The sequence below is a fragment of the Leptonotus elevatus genome, chromosome 21 (assembly GCF_054856555.1).
Source record: "Leptonotus elevatus isolate MCC_2025b chromosome 21, RoL_Lele_1.0, whole genome shotgun sequence".
Taxonomy (NCBI): domain Eukaryota; kingdom Metazoa; phylum Chordata; class Actinopteri; order Syngnathiformes; family Syngnathidae; genus Leptonotus; species Leptonotus elevatus.
Genome location: NC_141259.1, coordinates 11,092,091 through 11,113,037, shown reverse-complemented (window position 1 = coordinate 11,113,037; position 20,947 = coordinate 11,092,091). Strand labels below are relative to the sequence as shown.

Genomic DNA, 20,947 nt, shown 5'->3' with positions numbered 1-20,947 from the left:
GCATTTATGAAGTGAGCGTAGACGCTGCTGACAGACAGATGTCACAAAGGTGGGCTTTTATAACATGCCGTCGCTTGCTTTTATAACACATCACACACATAAAAGCCTACATTATCATTAGGCAAGCACATAAAGGGAAAGTTAAAGAGCAGGTGCGGAGTGAGGCGGCACCTGCACGAACGCCCGAAATGTCTGCACATCGACAGTCGTCGTGCAGATGATGGCAGCGTTCAAAGCATCGTCTCTCAAAAAAAAAAAAGTGTGAAAGTGACTACAGAAAACAAAATAAAATACTAATAATAATAATTTTTCTGCCACTAGATGGCATAATTGCATTTGTAAGACATTGGTGACAGCTCAGTGCATTTTTCTTTTCATATTAAGATAAATCTATCTAATCTTTAACAATTTTTTTTCATTTAACCTTTATTTAACCAGGTTGGTCCCATTGAGATTAAAAACCAATTTTTCAAGAGAGACCTGGCCAAGACAGGCAGCAGCAAAAGAACACAAAGTTGGACAGACATACAGTACAGATTGGGACAAATTATTATAAGTACAACATTTTGGATTAAATGATCAATAAAATTGTTCAAACAGCCAAGCTAACATGAAGCAACTTGTGAAATTCTGCAATTTTTTTAAATTGTAAAATACATCTTAACCCAGACTCCACAAATATATACATTATTTCAAATTTATGACTGCAAAATTTTGCTGTGGATGTGTCTGCTGCGTTGCGACTGGAGTTCCCCAGTACAGGCTTTCCAAGTAAGGGGCGATCATAAACTAATTTTCTCCCAAAAACGTATAAATACGTTCTATTTTCAATGCTTTAAGTCTCCCAAAGACGTATTTATACGTTTTTTAAATGCTAGAGCATACAGAAGGCTTTGATGCAGCCTCTGAACTGAAGAGAACACTTAAAGCAATGGCAGTCATTACAAAAACAGCCAGTAGGTGACAAGAGACTATAAGAGATCAACCGGGGCCATGTTAAAAAAAACTCAATTACTCACAATTTGAAAAAAAACTGTGAATAATGATGAAACTTAGCTAGATTGTCATGGTAATTGCTGCAAAACGAAAACTTTTTTTTTCGTGATGAATGGAGAGACTCTAATCTTTCTTTTGGTAGGTTTCAAATTGTTATAGCTATAGAACACAATATTCTGTGGGCCTTGCAAAATCAGTCAACATCCAGTAAAACAGCCGGGAGCGAAGGCGATTGCTTCAGTGAATGAGTTAATCAGGCGTTAAAGGAACTCATTTTGACACCCCTAGATTCCGTTCAAGTTGTAGGTTTCTTAGGGTCAACTACGTCCTAACAAATATATTTGAATTCCCCGCTTTACTCACAGAACGCACAGGCAATTTAAATTCCTGGTGGTCTCGATGCCATCGTTTCTGTTTTCATAGACGATTAGTCACGTTTTGTCCCAGTCAAAACACTCCGCCACAGACCTCCTCGGGGGCTTCAGATTGGAGCGGCAGATAAAGGCTGCTGCTTTCTCTCACAGAAGAACACACTTGCGGTGGATATCGCAGTGTAAATATTACATGATATGCAACAGCCACAACCAAAACGGGGTTAAAGACGAGACCAAAAGAAAAAAAAGAACTGCATATAAAAAAAAGAAGCTTTTTCCTGTATATAAAATTTGGAGGCCGTCCAATTTTGCGCATCCATTGGCTCTAAAAGCTCTCAAATGATAAAAACTGTTATGATCTGACCAGCGTTGAAGTCGTCGGGTTATTTTTTTAACTGAATTTTAAAACAGGTAAAAACATTTCTTTGAACCCAAACATCCTAAGCAAGCGTTCCAACTAATGTTTTTGGCTTTTCAGTTTCATAAAATAAGCAACTCTTTTTCATGCCAACCCTGTGTAAACAATACTGCCGACCTAAACACCTGCCGACGCAATCAGGTTGATAAATCAAATATTAAAACAACATAATAATCCGACCTTTTGAATATACCGCGCCGTGCTCCCTCTGGCATGACACCAAACTCATCGGAAAAAGGAACATTTATCAGCGCGGGAAATGTTAATTACATTACGCAGAGCATGTCCAATTTTACAAAGAGTGCCTTCACACTACCTTGGGAATAAGTCATGCAAAAAGAAAAAAAAAAAAAAAAGGGAGCCTCGACACATTAGATAAGATTGATTGGTAAAATAAAAAAATATATACATAGTATGAAGCGACAAAGTGGCTTATGTTAAACTATTACAGACTTTGTAGAGATTAATGGACAATCATCTAAATGGGTATTGGCGCGTAAATTTGGAGAGCTCCGTAGCTGTAAAACGCCGGCCCAGTGATTTCTAATTATGACTCTGGCTTGAGTCATGATATTTAAACAGCGTTAGCAAAAGAAGTACCTCATTTCGAAATAATGGGTATGGCTATATTACAGCCAACACTTGGTGCATTTATAATTTCATTGTACATTTTTAAAAAGCGATTTTTAAACGAAAATGTCTCGTAACTCCGTTGAGTTGCATAATTTGCTCTGATCCATTGTTATTCGATAGAAGTTGCTTAACGTAACAAACCCGGCTAAAGTTAGCCCATCCTTGACATGCAAACGTCTTAAAGCGACTCCAATTGATCACTTGTGCATCTTTGACAGGTGTTTACTACTTTCCTATTAGCCAAGCATCTTAAAGGGGAAGTCGACCTTAAACATTTCTTGACAATATGTCAAACTCACTAGTCATTTGTAGAATGAGGCAATGACCAATCACTGCTCACCTGTTTTCTGAAGCTGAGCTGTGATTGGTTGTTACCCGAGACCTAAATGGCCGCCTTCTGATATTAGTAAAAACTGCTGGATTTAACGCAATATTAACCAAAAATACCGGGGCTGCATAGAACATATGATTGCCCCCCCAATTTTTTGGGGGGATTGCTTCCCCCTTGAGCATTCTTACGCAATTTCTCTAATGCCTTAAAAGTTAAGTGAGTAACACGAGCAGGTAATATGCAAACGTTCGACCTCAAATCGTGAACAGGAAAAAGATTTATCTGCGTTCCGGCTAGACAAACGTATTCCAGTCGTGAAGTTTTGTAATAAATCACAAAGGATTTCTTTGTCAGCTGCGTGATTTATGACGATGTCAAGCAGTTGGCTAAAACGAGCCAACGCGCTGGGTACAAAGTCAAGCAGGCACGTGGGTGAGAGAAACCCAAAACACGAGGAGCCCGCTGTCACCGCTGCGGCTTTCCTCGTGTAATTGGTGGTTAGCCACTTGGGTCAGTGCAGCAAGCTGAAAATGTTCAGGGAACGACACCAAACAACAGGACAAAAAGGACACAGGCTTTTCGGAATTTAGGATTCCAGTCAGGCACGTCGTCTTTCTCCTATTTCAGAAGATTGAGTGATTGACTGCAAAGACCATGAAGCGCTACTGTTGGCTCGGCTCCATTTTTCTACTCTGAGCCGAACTGTTCAGCGTCACGGTACCGGAGAAATGCTTCATTGGACGCTACTGGGCTTGCTCTAATAAGAGATTATTCTTTCTACTGCCCACGAACCGGTGGCGGTGTTTCTCTTTTCATGAAGGTCACAGGCTAACTGAGCTCTAAAATGGCATTAGGATAGGACAGGGGTGGCTGTAGCTCAGTCGGACTTAAATCTAACACACACAGTCACACATCTGTGCATTCACCGTTCCCACAGTCTGCTTAGACTCTAAGCAGACTGCTCAACAGAGCTGAAAATTGGAAATGGTCTAGAGGATGCGTCTTGTACAAAAAGCCCGCATATGACCTCAGATACTCAACATCAATTATCCGATTACCGCTACAAGCGCTAACTACCGGGAATAAGGAACCTGCAGTCATGAGCAGATGATTGACAGCTGGCCAGTCACGTGACACATTGACAAACAACCATTCGCTTATGGACAATCTGGAAACAAGGGTCTCCGACATTTTTTTTTACACTGCGAGCTATTTTTAGAAAAGTAAAATAGCAGCGAGCTATTCATGTTCCACAACATTTGTTTTATAGCCACATTTTTATTTCCGTTTTTTTAAATTTTAAACACAACAACAGTGGTCACAAAATACATACATTGGCATATAAAAAAAAATAAAGTACCAGAATTACGCTGAATATGCATGCTAGTGGTGCAACGGATCACAAAAGTCATGGTTTGGATCGGATCGTTTTTGGGATCACAAAAAAAATAATAATAATAATAATAAAAATTAATTAATTAAATAATAAAAATAATAATAATAATAATAAAGAAATAAAGAAATACATACATACATAGTACTTAATTTATTTTATAAAACGCTTTTGCCCATTAAAAAAAACACACACACACACACAAACCCCAAAATGTCTAATATGGCAGTTTAGGATTTAGGAACACAACTATAAGTGCAATATGAAACAGAAACATTCTTATTTTATACATGGTCCATGTGTAAAATAAGCTATTAATGGCTTTAAGCTGTGTTCCTAAAATCTAAACGGCTAAATCTGACATTTTAGAGTTGAATGTTGTTGTTTTTTTTACATTTATTTAATGGGCAAAAGTGTTTTATAAAATAAATTAAGTCAAAGTTCTTTAATAAAAAAGACCTCCAAGTGCAATTTAAGGCATATTCCCTTCCTTTAAACGTGAAGAGTGAATTACAAAGTAGCCTTGATCCATAATAAAGAAAGCAAGCCAGGTACCAGCTGTCAAACTCATTTATGGTTATTACCAGCCAGGCACCCGTTACTAATGCTAACAGCTAAGAAACCGCTAGCCAGTGCTAGCGGTTTCTTAGCGTCCTAAATTAGCGATTGAATACGAGTTCAGTCGATGTTTGTCGAAACTATATAATGTCAATGAAAAAAAGCACGACAAAGAAAACCTAAACGTCGAAAAGGCAAGCCAAGCTAGCCATCGCGCCGCGACACGGCAAAACTTCCGAAATAAAAGTCTACTAAGGCTATTTTGCTTTTGAGGACAACATCTAAACTCTGCACGCGCGAACCACTCGTCACCTGTGCTGCCCACCTAATAACGACATGCGTCCCTCTGATAGGAATCCATTCCAGCAGTTTTTCAAAAACCGTGCCTGTTCCCTGCTGTTCTGACAAGCTTGTTCTTGTCCTGCAGGTGGAGATTGACTGACCAGACGGTGTATTAACCGTGTATTTTTTTTTTGCCACTTCTAGACTTGGGAGGGGGGGGGGGGGCTGATGGGGGGGGGGGGGCAAGGCTTATCCATCAGCGGCGTGCAGCCTCTTAGCTGCCAAACGTGTCCACACTCCAGTGTGTCGTTAAGTGGAGCGGAACGCACTCAGATGGGTCCGGCTACTTTCCCAGAGGTCTTGGCGTTTCTGGGCCTTTATGAGCCTTTCAGAGCAAGCGGCCTCAGTCAATATGAATACAAACCAACAACCAGGTGTACCGTATATAATCAGCTCCTCGCCAGGTGTGCTTTGCATTCTGGGACAGAGCCAAAGGGGGAAAGTAAGTGATAAGAACTCGTGCGGAACTCTCGTCTTTCTTCTTGTATGCAACGTACTTGTTTCTGGCGCACATTACTACTGTTTTTTTTTTTTTATCACCTTAATACCTACCAATTTTCAGCTTATATTCGTCTTTTTTCACTGTTTCTAACAGACGCTTCCTACTGTAAGAAACAGTTGGAGTTCAATTAGTCCCTCAAGGCACAAATCCACACTAATACACCCTATTAGTTTGTTTTGTGAGTTTTAAGTTGTAGATTTGAACTCCGCGAGAGACACCCACGCAGGTTTAAGGTTTCATATTCTGCCAACAAATATGAGCTAGACTTGGGAGAACCAATTTTTTTTTTGGGGGGGGGGGGCAGTGGCAGTGGCTCAGTCCTGCTCAGACTATATTTGATTTGATACAATTCCAGTTTGGGACCAAAAATGTCAATGGACTAAAAAAATAAAAAAAATAAAACGTGAAGGTTTCAGCTTTTTTTGTTTATCCCTTCATACTCTGCAAACCGTCAGTGCAGATGAGAGTTAGTTGGTCCCTCTGCCGGTGACGATGAAGGAGGGGTTAGAGGAGCCAGCTTTGTTGGCGTTGGCGAAGGGGGATGGACGCCTGTTGGCAGTCTCAGCCTCCACTTACAAACCGTCCAGATTTTCCCAGGGTGAGGACGACGAAAGGCTGAAGAAAAAAAATAAAAGGCTTGCCTTTGCGTTGGCTGCGAGTCAACAAGGACCCCCTTAATCGGCCTGTTAAAGATTCATGCTCGCGTGTCGTTGAGGCTTTCCTGGTTCAGACCAAAGAATCAAAGAAATCAACTTTGATAGCGCAAAGTCCGAAACTCAACGTCAACTCTCAAAATAGATCTTCGTCCAAAGTCCCTAAGCTTGTACTCACTATGGCTTTCGTTACCTACCTCGCTCCCCCACTGTCGCTGCCATGCCGCCGGGGCAGCTAGCCATCGGCACCCATGCCCCCCCCCCCCCCATGCTCTTCCTCTCCGGGCTCCCATTGATCAAACTCAGGGGCCCCGGAGGCGAAAGACAGCCAAAGGAAAGATGAGGCGGAATTCAGACTGAGTCGGATATTTTTTAGAGCAAATACAGACAATAAAAAAAATAACTATAAAAGGTGAAGATAAACGGGGTTCTTTCTGCCTGCAGCAAACATAAAAATAAACCAAAATAGTGCACGAGTAAATGGCTGTTAAAAGTGACAACCCGAAGTAAAGCTTCAACATAAAGCCGCCATTACCGTTTGGCAAACAGACCAAATCAAGTTTGCGACGCAATGTTCTTCTACAACCGATTTCCCACAATGCTTACTTGTGTATTTGAGAATTCAGAAGTTTTTTTTTCTCCCATGTCGCCGGTCTGTGTGAAAGGTAAAAGGAGAAAATGAAGACGAAGCCCCTCTATCCCAATATTGTTTAAAAACAAGATCGCTATCGGTCGCGCAGATTCCAGATTCTCAGTCATTCAAGTTATGGGAACCTGCAAAGGTTGAATCGAGGTAACTGGACTTGTTCTTGTTTGTTGAAAGATAGCTATAAGTTTTGTTGATCCTAATCGAACGCAGTCGCAGCAACAACGATAAAACAAGTTTGACACCCTTGTTGACGCAAAGCCATGCGAGACAAGTCCGTTTAAGTTTCGTACAGACTTGTCCCTGTCGCGGTAAGTGGGCGACGCGGAAGAAAAAAAACAGCGTTAAATCACACCCCGGCTCCTTTGGTGGAGTCTGTGAAGACACTTGAGTCGCGTGCGCCGTTGCCGTTCCCTCTAATCAATCTCTGCCGCGCCGTGTTTACGACGCCGTCTGCCAGGGCTCCGCGTAAAAACCTGCTCCAGCACGTCCGGCTTTTTGATCTTGTCTTTAAACCAGACGACCTTGACCAGCAAAATTTTCTCAAACGCTGAGAGACTTCGTTCTCAATTTGAGTGACATCGGCGATCATAAATCGAGGCTGATCTCCATTGGGGGGGGGGGGGGGGGGGGGGCTGGGAATAAAAATAATAATAAATCGAGGCTGATTAAAAGTCGATGATGGACTCGATAAAGAACGTTGACAAGCAGGAAGATGCGAGGTAATTGGCAGACGCACTTAAATCTAAGCCAAATAATTCACCGTCGACACATTCAAGGAGCAAATATCGCGCGCGGGAGACAACAAAAGCTGTGCGATTCAGCGGCCGTCAGTCAGTAAACACTGACCCACTTGGCGAGGAAAAAAAAAAGACCTATAATACCTTTAAGATGACAGTGTGAAAAGAAAAGGGTTTTTATATTCCAACTGAGGGGTGAAAGAGGTTGGCGCCGACGGCGTCTTGACATTATTGAAGCCATTTTACTGTCTAAAGAAGGGTAAACAGATTTCTAACACCTTGACTGATTTTTTTTAATTTTAAAGACGCCACACACGACAAGCAAAAAATGACAAGGTAGCCCACCGCACACATGGATAACTCCATCAAAAACCGCTTGTCTCCTATCCTGAACCAGAAGTCTGTTGTAGTACCAGGAGTGACATGCGAGGGGCAGTATGGTGCTACAAGGTATCCAGAAACACTAGAATAAGAAGTAGAAGGTTACAAAATAACAACAAATAATGATGAATTGATCAAGGAAATTTAAGTCAATTTAGTTAGCCAGTTGAAAGCTAGTTTCTATTTAGTCAATCCCTTGTGAAGACAACAAAATCTTGTATGAACGATCATTTCAGTAGGACTAAATTCAAGTAATTTTTTTTTTAAAGGCTAACAACAATAAAAAGTGTATTTTGAAATTAACATTTAGTCCGAATGAGGGCATTTTCTCCACTGTTTTCTATGCTAATTAGCACGTACAGCAAGACGGATGCTACAACACTTTTTTTTTTTTAATTTATGTAATCGAACTTGTAAAAAAAGGTTAAATGATGTGTAAAAAGAGATTTAAAAAAAAATTAAGTATACCCTTGAGAGGGCCCTATAGGTGGCCATTTTCTTCACCTTAAACATCGTATGTTTTGCGAAAAAGCTGAAAATGTGCGAGGGGCCTTTTCACCTCATCTTAATCCAAGTACATTAGTGTTTAAGACATCTTTTATTTGACTTTGTCTCGAATAAGAACTCTCCCACCGGCACAAAAAAAAGCACCTTATCTATAATGAAACACCATCTGCACTATTCAATACAACAATAAACAGCAAAGGTGACTGAGCAGCTAAAAAAAAAAAAATCTGGACTAACAAAAGCCCACAATTCCCATGAGGGCAAAAAAGACGAGGAGGGATAAAGACGCACACGATCGTCTTCCCAAGAATTTACAAGACACGGCTGACACGAGATAAATGTTGATCGTTGCCCTGCGAGCAGATTTATGTGCAATAACAATCTCTCCACAGCTTGACGATTAACGTTGACCTTTAAAAACTGGAGTCGCATAATAGATGTGCAGATGTGTGATATTACCTCAGCTGAGTATTAAAAAGTGGATGGCAAGACTTCATATTTAATCGTTAGTTAGCTGGAAAGGAAACCCATTAGCTACTTTTTCGTTTCTCGCAGTCCGCTTGCATCGGGGCCAAGAGGTCAAGCGATAAAAAAAAAAGTGATCTGTGTTTAACTGCGGCTTTCGGCATGTCATGATTTTTCAATCCCAAATATTTTCTTTTCATGTGTGGGGTCTTTCACATTGCAAAAATCAGTTATTAAAAATCTGTCGGCTACGTGTTTATGTAATGCGTGTCCGAGCTCCTTCCTTGAAACGCCAGCTGTTCAACCTGGCAGTCTCTCTCCATTATCCCCTTTTGTGCATTGTCTTCTTGACAAGGCCGGACCTGTTTATGTCTTCGGGACAGATGTGAAGTCCCACATGGTATTCCCAGCTCTCGTTCCTCTCATTCCGTTCTTTCGCGGCGGGCCAGAAAATTAGACAGCGGACAAATAAGTGCGATGGAAAGCAAGTGTTTCATTCTCTAAAAGCTCAAATAGTTGATCTAAAAAGGAAGTCAAAATTAATCAACGGTGACATTTTCAGCAGAAGCGGGAAGGAGGCTGTGCTGTATGCCTTTGAAGGTTACATCAACCAATATCAAACGGACACAAATAAAGATTAAGGCATGCACTGTAGAGATATCACATGCTTTTAAGTCTGGTGAAAATTAATTTAGGTATTTAGGAGTCTGTAACTCAAAAATGTATGCTCCCAAAGACGTATTTATATGTTATTTTTATTTTTATTTTTTTAAGCTAGAGCATACAAAAGGCTTTGATGCAGCCTCGGAACTAAAGAGAATGCTAGTAGTAGTTACAAAGTAGTAGTTATTACTAAAACGGCCAGCAAGTCAAAATCCAGTAAACCAGCGGGGAGCGAAGGGGGTTGCTTCAGTGAAAATGGCTGGGAGTGAATGAGTCCCCTGGAAAATAGATTGTTTATGATGGCTCATTCGATTTTTTGATGCATTCAAATGATGTCATGGACGTCCGCAAATTTATCCAAAGGTTCGTTTTGCAGGAGTATGGCAGGAGATATGGCCCAAAAATAAAATCTCGATTTTTGCAGTCATTTAGGACGATTCCGATTTTAATCGATTTGAAACTAATAAACCCAACAAACATTTATTTAAAGGTTTCATTTATTCTAAAATAATTCCCTATACTAATTCTAAATTAATTTTTACATAAATTTAACATTCATAGTTTGTTCTTAAATGCCACAATTAAGTAGTTGGTATCTATTGCAAACATGTCTTGTAAACCACCCATCCAGCATTCAGCCCCACGTGCAAAATGACAACTCACAAAAACATTTGAATGCAACAACAGCTTTTAATAGTCCAGAAGGCAAAATTCAATTTCACGATTTAGCGAATTTTCAACGATTCGATTTTTAAAATGACGATGTATCGAATTAATCCAAATGTCTGTCAGCCATTTAGAGTAAGAAAGTAAAGTTAAAACATGAGGAAATTGACTTTGTCGGCTTGGGATGGATGGAATGCAATCAAAAATTCACGTCGTGACCAGTCCAGGGTGCACCCCCCGTCTTACCGGCGACCCTAATGAGTATAGAAACCGGGTGGTTGCATGGGTCGGTGTCAAATTATGTTTGGATTCACCACAATTGGCAGTGTGCAGGCTCCTAATGTGATGATGCACAATGCCAGAGGCCTTTTGGGTGAATGGTGAGCTGACAAGACATTTAATCGATAGTTCCACATGCCTGCTTCGATCGTTGGGGCGGGTGGGGGGGTGGGGGGGGGGTGGCACCGGTGAAATGAAACCCCTCCTTTATCGCATACGAAATGAGACTGGAGAAAAAATATTTCATACTAACGAACAACCCGGCCTTTCGTTACAAATAACATACTAATGAGGATAAGAGGTATAAAAAATGGATAGATGGATGGATAATTAAACAGCTCACGCTAAATTTGTTTGCCGTCGGAGCGCGTGCGGCGAAGGCCTTCAAACGAGAGTCAATTAGTAGTTTATAATCCTCAGCAGCTGACAAACAGGCATTCGTGCAAATGCGCCTTAATGACCACAAATAAGCAATTCCGTCAGCAACCAAGGCAATTCGTCACGTTACTTGGACGGCGTACGGGTTATCGTTTTCACAACATAAAACATGGGGTGACATTATTATTCGATGGCCTGAAGTTGGTGGACGAAAATGTTTTTGTTCACCCTGACTTGTTCGTGTAAGACCCCACAAAAAACTTGGAACTGAACAAGATATATTAATACTTAAGTCATTAAAATGCTTTTGCAAATGTCGGAAGCAGATTTAGTGAGAGAGTCGGGACAAAGTGAAGAATAATGGGAGGGGGGGGTGTTACTGAGTTTTTTCAACACAAACGAGAATATGACGAGAGCCAGGCTTGCTGTCAAGAGCTAATATGACATATTTAAAGAAATAACTGGTCAAAAAAAAAATTTTTTTTTTGTCTTACAGTCGGCCACAAGAGTTCTCCAGATGTTCGTAGTAAAAACCAAGCACAGATGAGGAAAGAAAGAATATGCGCAGTTGAGGTTTTAATAATCCATACATGCTGAACCGTAGAAGTAATGCATATAATTTATAGAACGAACCGGTGACAGCAATATGAAGTAAATATCGAATCCCAGTCGAGACTCCGTTGACAATCACTCTGCACTTGACTGAAAACCAGTTTACAGTCCTACCATCCTGTTCTCTCCACTTTGCGACATGAGTCAGTTTTCTTCCTACCCACAAAATCCAAATTTGAAGACCAACGCAGACAAGCGTCATTTAGGATGGGCTCCACTGCCCCCCCCCCCCTCCCCCCCAAAAAACGATGAACGGAACTGGTAAGACTCCAAGAACTTCTCAAAATGAGAATTAAGGCGAGTCATTGGCGAGTGGGAGTTAGTAGGTACGGCTACCCAACCCAGTTAGCAAATAGCTGGCGATGCCACATGCGGCCAGGCCCGGGCGTGCAGATTTGCCAAATGACAGCTCCACCCGTCCCGCGCCAGACCGCAGATGTGATCTATGGAGCTCATTAAAATGATGCGAGCCGCTACCACACCCCCCCCGGGGGCCTCCAATGATATCACCTAGCATAAAGAAACAACACGGAACTCGTGGCAACACACCCACCGGCGAGTGGAGAAAACGAGAAGTGAAACAGGACGTATTTGCAAAAAAAAAAAAAAAAAGAGAATGACTTGTTGGTTTACTTTGGACTTGGACTTGCGTTGTCAAGTGATTCAGTGGTAAACAGGATGAAAGCGAGTTGCCAAAGTTCTGCTTTTTGCAGCTGCGGCTCTCGTTTAGGAGGCACATAGTCAAGCTTGTGCAAGGTTCCGTGCAAAACGACGACAACAACAACAAAACTCTTGACCCCCGCCCTCTGGGATTCCTCCTTAATCCCCCCCCCCCCCCCCTCCCTGGCAGATCTTCATCCACACGGATCCTCGCAGATGTTCAAATCTTCACAACTCATCCGCGGACTGGAGTCGCATAACAATGTTGTTGTTCTCTTACAAACACGTAAAGTGACAGATGACGATGTCCGCGGCTAAACTCCGCCCCCGGGGGAGAAATCGCAGGACCCATGAATCTGAGCCGTTTCTTTCGGTGACACATTCTTGAGAAATGCTGTCAAGTTAAAGCGGCGAGCATGTGCTGCATCAGAGATAAATTAAAGATGCTGGGGTTGCCATGAGATTGTGTATTCTCTGTCATACTTGAGAATATTACGGTCGAAATTGCAGCCAATGAATCATAGTGATAGCTCACATCTTTTGACCAAATAAGGGCATGTGGATCGAGGCGCATCCACTGCGATTGCTCAAATAAAATGCTTTTCTATGAGCTGAGAGAAACATCCATCTCTCCATATTGTGCCTGATATGGTTGCCGGTGAGCTGGTGCCTATCTAAGATGGCTTTGGTCGAGAAAGGGTGGACTACATCCAGGATTGGATAAGAGGTGAGAAACGACAGTTGGACATGCCCGGAACACTTCTCCAGGGAGGCGTCCAGGTGGCATCCGAACCAGATGCCCGAGCCGCTTCAACCAGCTCCTCCGGCCGAATCTAAAAGCGTTCCCGGGGCATCCGAGAGACAGTCCCTCCAGCGCGTGCCGGGTCGTCCCCCAGATGCCCGAGCCACTTCAACTGTTTCCTCTCAATGCGGAGGAGCAGCGGCTCAACTGAGTCCCCCCCGGATGACCGAGCTTCTCACACTGGATTTTATGGGTAAACAGAATTTTTTTAAAAAACAGGGCGACCCAGGCCGCGGCGGAAACCTGCTCCAACATCTCAAATAAGAGGCAGTGATGCGAAACCCAGATGGAGTGATCTCACGCTTGATACTCGCTCGACCCGTCGCGCCAAATATTTTATGTCTAATGGGAGTGAGAGCGAGAAGGATGAGATTCACAAATGACTTGCAGACGCTAAAAAAAGGCAGCCGTGGCAGGCTACCTTTAGAAGAAATGGCCCTAATTGGGAAAGTCAACTTTTAATTTCATTAAGATGTTTTTTTATGTTTGTAATAACGTCGGTGTGAAGCTGCGAAAAAAATGACCCTGTCAACATTAAGAGTGCAAATTAAGACCCTCCCTCCGACTGCACCTGCTGGACTGGTTATCAGTTAATCAATCGCAGGGCACGGGACAAATAAGAATTCAGACTCACGTTCACACCTGTGGACAATTTAAAGTCCTAAACATGTTTTTGGAGTACTGGTGGGAAAAAACGATGCAAGCACCCCCGTGATGGTGCAAATTTTTCAATTCGAACCCCGAACCTGATCAAAGACATTCTAAACAATTCTATTTAGCAAATCCCGTGCACGCGCATTATAGCTCAAAGCATCTCTTAATGTGGAAATAATCCTCCTCCTCCACACTCGGCCTGAAGAAGCCGCTCGATGAAGGGGAACCAAGTGCTACGTGCCTTGTTGCCATGAAACGGAGGCATGCTGAAAGAAGATAACGCACCGCGCCGTATAGCCGAGATCCCACCCCCCACCCCCAACCCCGCCCCTCATCCAGACTTCATATCCTGAACTCAGCAGGAGGAGGCGGCCACTCGGGTCTCTCCACAAAGCAAGTTGTTGGCCGCGAGGTTTAAGGCACGCCGCGACATGCCTGTGCAGCAAGTTCATGTGAAAGTTCACCGTTTGCATACGACTGCTTTCACTGCCGAGTGAAGTGAGGGATAACGCCACATAGCAGCATCACCTTTGTCGGATCGGCTCGGTCCTTTTGGGTTTTTATATTTAATTAGTCCGGATTTAAGATAAACCTATTAAGAAGATTAACCCTTCTCTTGTGATCCTCTCAACGGGGTTACAATCAGCATCGCATTCTGTTCAAAAACGACCTCCGACTGCGGTTATAATTTCACCCTCAGTGGGTCACAATTTTAGGTACACCTGCACGATCCAATCAAACGTGCAATATGAGGAGGCCTTATTGAAATTACCCTCAGCCTGAGGAGTCCGTTTCCCTTGGCAACATGATATTTCATAGGCATGGCTATTAGAACTGTAATGTAAATTTGCAAAATTTACACCAATTATCGGTGCCGATATTTCTCAAAATGCTAAATATCGACATCGGCCTTTTTACGAATCTGAAGCTGGTATCTCACTTTCGGGTTTTCATCAGGATGTTCACAGACAGTTTTTAATTGTCGCAAAGACAAGTCAAATATTCAGACAATTTTTCGCTGCCTGCGATGATCTTTTGAAACATTCACATGCGTTTGTTGCTCAGTGAGACACAGGGAACTCTTCATTTGTGGACTTATTTAAATTTCCACTTTATAAAAAAAATTATGCTGATACCGGGAACTCCCTAGACTTTTTTTTATTTTTATTAAAATAATAAAAAAATTAAAATTAAGAAATTATGTTTAAATTTTGGTAAACTGTATTTACTGTAGAAAACTTAAGGGAATTATTTACTTGCTTAGTTTTTAATTTAGCTGCTGATGACCCTGGATGCTCCCTGCAATTTTTTGTTTTATTTGATATTATATTTTTAATTTGATATGTTTGAAATTAAAAGAAAAAGTTTATTTTTTATTTTTATGTACGCTAATATTTTCTCTTTTACTGCAAATTAACATCGGCTTGAAATATTGGTTATCGGCCTCCTTGACTACTAATAATCTAATAATCTACCATTTTGCTTTGAACAGGCAATCGTACACTCTAGAAACAGTTGGGTCAAAAATAACCCAACTATGGGTAAAAAATGGATCGATCCTCTACTTGGGTCTATTTGACCCAACTTTGAGTCAAGAAATGGGTCTTGTAGTGTAAAACAACTCAGAAAGTTGGGTCAAATTGACCCGTAAAGTAGATCGGTCCATTTTGGACCCATAATTGGGTTACTCTTGACCCAACAGTTTTTAGCGCAATAGGGTCATTTTGGACAATCCAAGTGACCTTCAAAGAAAGATCTGCCGCAGATACCAGTTTCTCTTTGCCATGTGATAGTTAATAGGCATGTCTATCAGGAGTAGGCCACACCCACAAAAATATCTTTAGTCAACCGTGGTAACTGTCGATCCCGATTGATTGAAGTCTTGGGGTTCTTTGTACTTTAAATATTCTCAGGCTAATCAGAAAAAAACACTGTATATGTTTTTGTTATGCGGAGGAGACTTATTAATGATGGCGCTATCATATCTGTGTACCCCAATTAAGTAGGCTTTATCCTTCCCCCAAAATGTGACTTTTCTTCTTCTCCAGCCAAAAATGAAGCATCTAACGCTGCCTGACTGCGGGCAAGGCCGACGCTTTCCAGTCATTTGTGAAGGGGGGGAAAAAAAATAAAGATGTTTATCAGTGGCGGAAATTGCTTGTCATTTCTCACTGAACTCTTATCCATCACAAGCCTCCCTGCTTGTGACCTTTTCAAGCGGGCCTTGAAACCAACCGCAGGAAGATGAGGATCTGGCGGGCCCACATGAAAAAGACGATGATGCAAACTTGAAGAGGGGCTTAACTGCGCCGCGTTTCATTAACTAGTGGCCTCTTGGCTCTTTGTCTCGGGCGCCTATTGAACCCCAGCGCGCCACTCCTGAGCTCTAAAGCCCCCCCCCCCCCCCCCCCCCCGTTTGAGCGTCTTCCCACAGCGGCGAGAGTGGGCGTGGAGGGGAGCGTCGAGGTTCCAGGGCGTGACTAATGCGCCGGCCTGGTGCTGCTGTTGCATGCTGGTACGGGTGACGACCCCGCTCTTCTGGCTTGTATGGCGAAAGGCCGCCGGGACTGCCGCGGAGGGCGGCACAATGAAGCGCCCCCTCCCCTGTCCTGGACGTGCATCCCCCCACTCTTAAAGCTCCCAACCCCCGTGATGCATTCTCCCTTTTAGTTGGGTCATTCGGACCGGCAATAAAGAAGCGGACTCTGCCGATGTCTGGTTTTAAAAGTACACAACTCACGGGTAAATCGAAAACAATTTTAATCTCAGGGAGTTATTTATTAAAAAAAAAAATGTTTTATTATTCATAAGAGAATCTACTGACCCTGGGAACCTTCTGAATCATTTGTTTTTGTTTGACATTAAAACAAAGAAATGTCAAAGTTTAAGATTTCAAGTATTTTTTAAATTAGAGAAAGAAAAAATTACTGTAGAAAACTATAGAGAGTAGAGATAGATTGATAACCGATATTTGGAGCCGATATTCAATTTCAGTAAAAAGGTTAAAAATATTGGCGTAAAAAAAAAAATACATATATAAATTTCAACTCTTACATTTATTGGAATGTCTTGAATGAAAGCATATGTTTATTGAACAGAATTTCAGATTGGCAAAGCATTGATTTTTTTTTTTTTTTTAAATCTTAGACAATCGTCATATATGTTATAAAATTCTAACATAAGTATGCCTTAAGAACTAAATGAAAGCCTAAACAATTAAATATCATAGCTCCCTATAGTGTTCTACTACAGCATAAACAAAACCTTTCCATAATTTTTAAACAACTAAAATGTTAAACTTTCAGGTATCTTTGATTTACTTTCAAACAAAAACAAAAGATGACGAGAGTTCCAGCATCGCTAATGAAGTGAACGGAAAATCTAAATAAATCATTTCCTGAAGTCAACAAAAAAAAAGCCGATACGATATTTGTCATCGGCATCGATAATCGGTCAATCTCTAATAGAGAGCCATGGTATCTACTTGCTTAAATTTTGAAAATAATTTCAATAAACATGCTTTAAGGCATTACAACAGAGTCAAGATTGGCATTTGTATTTTAAAACATTTTGACGCCAATATTACACCTTTTGCTGCAATAAATATCGGTTATCGGCCTCCTTGACTACTAATAATTGCCATCGGTATCGACCCTGGGAAAAACATATTAAATATATTAAATAATATTATGAAATAATAATATTACAAATTCTGTTGCTTTTTGCAGGTTTTTCCCCAATCGGACCCGACTTCTTCCGCAGCCACTTAGCTCTCATACGTTACAGTAGTGTGAAGTCACACAGTGTCCGGGTACGCTCCACACGCCGCCACAATTTTAGCACATTAACAGCCTTGAGCACAGCCATTAAAAGCAAACCACATCATTACACCGGTCGCTATCTCTCCCTCCCTCCCTCCCTCCCTCTCTTTCTCTCTCTCTCTCTCTCTCTTTCAATCGAACGACACCGCTGCTCTCACGCTCATCGCATATGCCGGCGCATTCCAGGCCCGAGAGGAACATGTCTTTTTCCATTCGGGGTGCAAATTATCTGGGAAATCAGCCCCAATTTTGTGTGCCACTGCTGAGAATCACATCTTTGGGAGAGAAAAAAACAAAAAAAAACAAGTATGAGTGCAGGATGTTGTGTAATTCCGCACAGATGTTCAGCACAGTTTCCAACAAGAGGTAGTGTTTGATACCATGCTTTGTTTTCCCATGGTACACTGCTTGGCACCCTTTTGTTTGGGACATAAAAAGAGCAACATACAATCTAAAAAATGTGGGTGTCTGTACTTAAATACATTTATCAGGTATCTGGTCTTCACTAAAAACAATTTTTTTTTCTGATCTGTAGTTTCTACGTCTTACTTTCTCAAAATGGGCCCATTACATGATTTCAACTGTCGTGGCTAACAAGAGATAGATTGAAGATACCAAAAGTGGGCCACAAAGCCCTAAAAGTAGGGCTGTGTGAATTGCGCACACTCATGGCCAACTACGAGGCACTCTAAAGTAGCCACGACAGCCCATATTTGTGGTCCACATGCTGGTTGTCAAATCAAACTATATTTTATTTACCACCCCACTTTGCGTTTCCGCCTTTCTTTGCGTGACATCCGCACACTCGCGACATTCAACGGGGCACTCTAAAGTAGCCACGCCAGCCCATATTTGTGGTCTACATGCTGGTTGTCAAATCGAGCATTATTTTATTTACCACCCCACTTTGCGTTTCCGCCTGTCTTCGCGCGACATCCGCACACTCACGGCAGACAACGAGGCACTCTAAAGCAACCACAACAGCGGACTTTTAAAAGGAAACATGTATTTTTGGGTAATAGGCATAGCTAATCAAGCTACTGTAACTGCATGTCGCGATTGTGCCTGGATTATTGTTGATGCTAACAAAGGCGCTAATGTTTTTATACAGTGGGTGAGGAGGGGTGATTCTGGACTCCATTTTAGCCATGCCTAAAAAAAAAATTTAAATCAGGAAAACTGGTGTGCAGTTTCACGCTATTTATCCACAATTGGGCACTAGATAGTTCTCAGTCTTCCCTTTACAGGTTCTTAAATAGAAAGGACTATTGCGCCTCTCCGCCATTAATAAACTAACACAGGGCGCGCCACTCCAGGTGTGAGGAAGCACCTCCGTCATGATATCTAAAAATATTGTCCTACATACAAAACAAGGACAAGTTACAGAAGGAAAAAGAAATGCAGTCAAGAATGCTTTTGTTTAAATCAGTCCATCTCCCTCCTGCAAGGACGTTCAAATGCGCTCCACATGCAGACTGACTGAACTGTCAAACCACGCTGGCGCATAAATACGACACGCGTGCCACCCGATAGCATCGCTCACAGAGAAAGCAAAGGGTGGGTTGGGAGGGGGGCTTGCACACAAAACACACACTGATTTAATTTACAGTCACTGTCAGCAGCTGAACATATTCACCCAACCGCTGTCTGGTGAAAATGCACTGGCAGCAATAAACGCTCCAGGAGGGAGGGAGGGAGCGAAGCGGGTGTGGGGGGGAAGGCGAGGCTGTTATGATGTTGGGATGACGACTTTTCTCCGAGGAATACACTGACGTGACCGCCTAGGTGCGCTCGTTTACCACACAGAGAGTATTTGAAGTGATTTAATTGCAGAGCCGCAGTGTGGTCGGAACGACATAGGAGCACTATCGTGTCGACAGCAAAGCCTAAGCAGAGCTGCAGTGTTGTTGGATGCACATTTGATTACAAATAAAACACCCAGGAGAAAAACAACAAACATCCATCATATTTTATAGTGTTATCTCAGCTGACTTTTGGGATGAGGTGGGAGAATATGCAAACTCCACACAGGAGGGAATCAAACCCAGAACTTGTTGACTACGGTGCAAACGTGCTAACCACTATGGCACTACGCTGCTACAATAACCACACTCAAAGCTCTGGACAAATCATGGAAGGATTCAAACCCAGAAGCTCTCCACTGCGATGCAAACATGCCAAACATTTACAACTGGCTTCCAAAAAAGCTCATAACACATAATTACAATGTTTTTATGAATTTTGCCCACGGGGGAACAACCCCTCGCTGTAAGCTAGTTAATTGCTTAGCGCTCGCTTAGGGTGATTATGTTGTTATGATTATCACAGCTTTTTTTCCACCATTATTATTTTTTTAACACCCAATTTAGCTCCAGATATTGTTTTGCTTTTAAATATTTAACCAGGCGACAAAAAAAGAGGTTAATACACTCAAATGTGTGGAATGTAAAATCTTCTAGTAGCTTGGAAAAGAACAATAATAATAGCATGCCAGATCTCATGTGTGGTTATGACGTGCCCCCCACCCCACCCCACTTACACGTCATTTGAAGTCAACAAAGTGCAAGAGAAAGAAAATGTGAGCAGGTCTCCATGTGAAGGTGTTGTTGTTGCTTCTTACCGGTCTGGGCTGCGACGTCGCACACGCACCGCACAAGCAGGACAAGTCCGAGCAGCACGTCCAGTCTCCTCTCCAGCGCCATGGCCACAGATATCCGAGAGGTGGTCGTCTTCCTAACCCCCCCACTATCCGCCGCTCCACTCCTCCGAGGCGGCGGAACCCCGCAGGTCTCTCCTTCGTCTTCCCGGAGGAAACAGAAACGGGGAGAGAGAAATAAAAACCTGCTTTGTCTTCCTCGCGGAGGTGCTTTTTTGTCTCCCACACAATTGCGCGCCGCCCGCTTCCAAAGTGAACCAACAAGATGCGCGAAAATATAAGAATGAAATATTCAAATGTGACGAGAGGGAAAAGTTGAACGCATCGGAGCTCACCCGGTATGATTCGGTGTGTGTGTGAGGTCCGATGTTGCGCTCCTGGAGGAAAAGAAAGTGCGCGTGTGACGTCACCGCCCCTTGCAGCCAATGAGATGGCGTCTTTTTGGATGTTGCGCGAACGCGCTTGGTAGACGAACGTTTTGCCGCCTTTCCTGTATCGCGTTATCGCTAAGCTAGCTATGCTAAAGAAATGACAAATGAAGGGAAATGCCAAAACATGTCATAAAACATCCATCTACTTACTCTATGTATCGATATCTACCTAACAATTGCTAAGATAGCTACCAAACTAAAGTAAATTAAGGGAAATGTCAAACTGAAAATCGCTGAGCTAGCTACATGTTTAGCAAGCTAGCTAGCTATGTGCAGTGGTAAGAGAAATTACATGTCGCTCTGAAGTTACACTCATAAAAGCAGCTTTCTTTGCACTGAGCTGGTGACATCCTAATATTGTTTATCCTAAAGTGGAAATGTGTTAT

General features: G+C 42.3%; 1 protein-coding gene across 1 annotated transcript in view; it reads right to left on the bottom strand.

The window, feature by feature from the left end:
• plxdc2b (plexin domain containing 2b) overlaps nucleotides 1–20,517 on the bottom strand; it is a 55,088-nt gene extending 34,571 nt beyond the window's left edge. The window contains exons 1-2 of the mRNA XM_086066394.1: nucleotides 20,466–20,517; nucleotides 20,095–20,274 (exon numbers count right to left, since the gene is read on the bottom strand). Coding sequence (XP_085922520.1) covers nucleotides 20,095–20,176 — 82 coding nt within the window. The 5' untranslated portion in view covers nucleotides 20,177–20,274; nucleotides 20,466–20,517. The remainder of the gene's footprint in view (nucleotides 1–20,094; nucleotides 20,275–20,465) is intronic.
• Between the last annotated feature and the right edge of the window lie 430 nt (nucleotides 20,518–20,947).